This window comes from Kryptolebias marmoratus, linkage group LG18 (genome assembly GCF_001649575.2).
Source record: "Kryptolebias marmoratus isolate JLee-2015 linkage group LG18, ASM164957v2, whole genome shotgun sequence".
In the NCBI taxonomy this organism is placed as follows: domain Eukaryota; kingdom Metazoa; phylum Chordata; class Actinopteri; order Cyprinodontiformes; family Rivulidae; genus Kryptolebias; species Kryptolebias marmoratus.
Genome location: NC_051447.1, coordinates 19,994,399 through 19,996,189, shown reverse-complemented (window position 1 = coordinate 19,996,189; position 1,791 = coordinate 19,994,399). Strand labels below are relative to the sequence as shown.

Sequence of the window (1,791 nt, the reverse complement as noted above, 5' to 3'; positions counted from 1 at the left end):
GTGGAAGAAATGCTCTGGATGCCGCCATTGTTGCGCGGAGTAGGACAGCTGTTATCCGCCGGAGATTTCAGGCTTTACAGGCCTTCAGCTGGGGGACAGACGGCAGAAACGTTGCAGGGTAAGCTAACGCTGTTGTTTATATTCCTACCTTCACGCTTTATGCTCGCATCTGGCCACACCCACGACCAATGAGTGAACAGGAGCTAAGCTAGCGCCGCCCACCCGGCTGGCCCTGCTCCGAAGCAGGGACCAAAGAAGCAGGGCTGACCTCGAAAAAATGCAGGTGTAAACACGCGCAAAGCAAGCCGAGTGGAGTGGAGCCGGGACCTTTAGAGCCGGTGTAAAAGGGGCCTATATGAGATCCTGGAGGCTGAAGCTGGCGTGAGAACAGCTGAAGTAAATATATTTAACGCTTTAAAAGTCTGATCTGACTTTCTGAAAACCAAAGAGCTGAATCTGAAACTCACCTGGCGGCGATGCCTCCCTGCCGCAGGTTTGAAACCCGAGGTTTTCCATCTTTGTCGATTCCGCCTGAGACGGTGAGGCCGAGCGTCGTCCCCTCCTTCTTCATCAGCTCCACCACGGTGCAGCCCCGAAACTCATCTGCAAACATAGAGACGGGATTATTATTCCAGTGCTCCTGTTTCCTCTCCTGCCTCTGCGCCCCGATGCCACAGCTTCTCCACTCCTTCCTTAAAACAGAGAAATGAAATAATAATCCTGCAAACAGAGAATTGAAGTCATTTTCTATTCTGTCGTCTATTCATATTTAATCCAGGCTTGAATAATTCAGCAGCAGGGAGATATTTGAGCGCAGGCTTGTTATGATGTGATGTGAACAGTCTTCAGGTGATAAAACAGAAAGCTGGATTTCCTTCATGTGTTGTTCTGTAATATTAATGTGACCTGCTCTCATTCAGAGACGATTAAAACAACCGATCTTCAGCTCTGACACCCTCGTCTTCCTCCAACAGCGAGGCGTGACGGGAAGGAAACCCCCAAACCTTCGGCGCCGCTCCAGTGTTTGATGAACCCGTTTCTCTGTAAAACCGAGCCTCCGGGGAGCAGAACACTTTTCTTTCTGGTGACGAAGATCAGATGTTTCATCAGCTCCTGTGAATAATTTAAAAACTCCAGCAGCTTTTCTTTATACGGATAACAGAACCGGTTCAGTTCTGGTTCTGTGGAGAACCCAGTAAACAAACTGAACTGAGCAGAGAGCTGAGCTAAACTAACTACATGAGGCAAAACAGCAGAATGTAGCTAAAAGCTACTAAAGGTAGCTAAAAGTACCAAACAGTGGCTCCAAATTCAAAGCAGCTGAAGCAGAATTTATCTCAGAGTATCTTTATGGGGAATTATATTTTAAATAAAAGTTATAAAAACTACAAAGCCCAAAAGTCACAGCAGACTTCTCCTGAACGAGCCGAACGTTTTGATATCTGAGCGGCTAAAAAAGCACAAAGTCTGCAGGACGAGTTCCAACGCAGAATAAAACGCAACAAAACGACGTTCTGAACGTTGAGACGAACAGAAGAAGAAGAAGAAGACGTTACAGAACAAGACCTAGAAGACCAAAAAGGACAAAAAGATCAAAGGTTTGAAGTGAAGTCAAATCAAACAGACAGCAGAGGGCGATGGAGAGGAGCTCCATGTGGGACAGAGTCCTTTAAGACACCATCTGTCCCTGAGGGCAACATCTGTCCCTGAAGACACCATCTGTCCCTGAGGGCAACATCTGTCCCTGAGGGCAACATCTGTCCCTGAAGACACCATCTGTCCCTGAGGGCA

At 47.5% G+C, this 1,791-nt stretch overlaps 1 protein-coding gene across 1 annotated transcript in view; it reads right to left on the bottom strand.

The window, feature by feature from the left end:
* grip1 (glutamate receptor interacting protein 1) overlaps positions 1 to 1,791 on the bottom strand; it is a gene marked incomplete in the record, with an annotated part of 36,021 nt that overhangs the window by 18,981 nt on the left and 15,249 nt on the right. Inside the window, 1 exon segment of the mRNA XM_037981168.1 lies at positions 468 to 603. Coding sequence (XP_037837096.1) covers positions 468 to 603 — 136 coding nt within the window.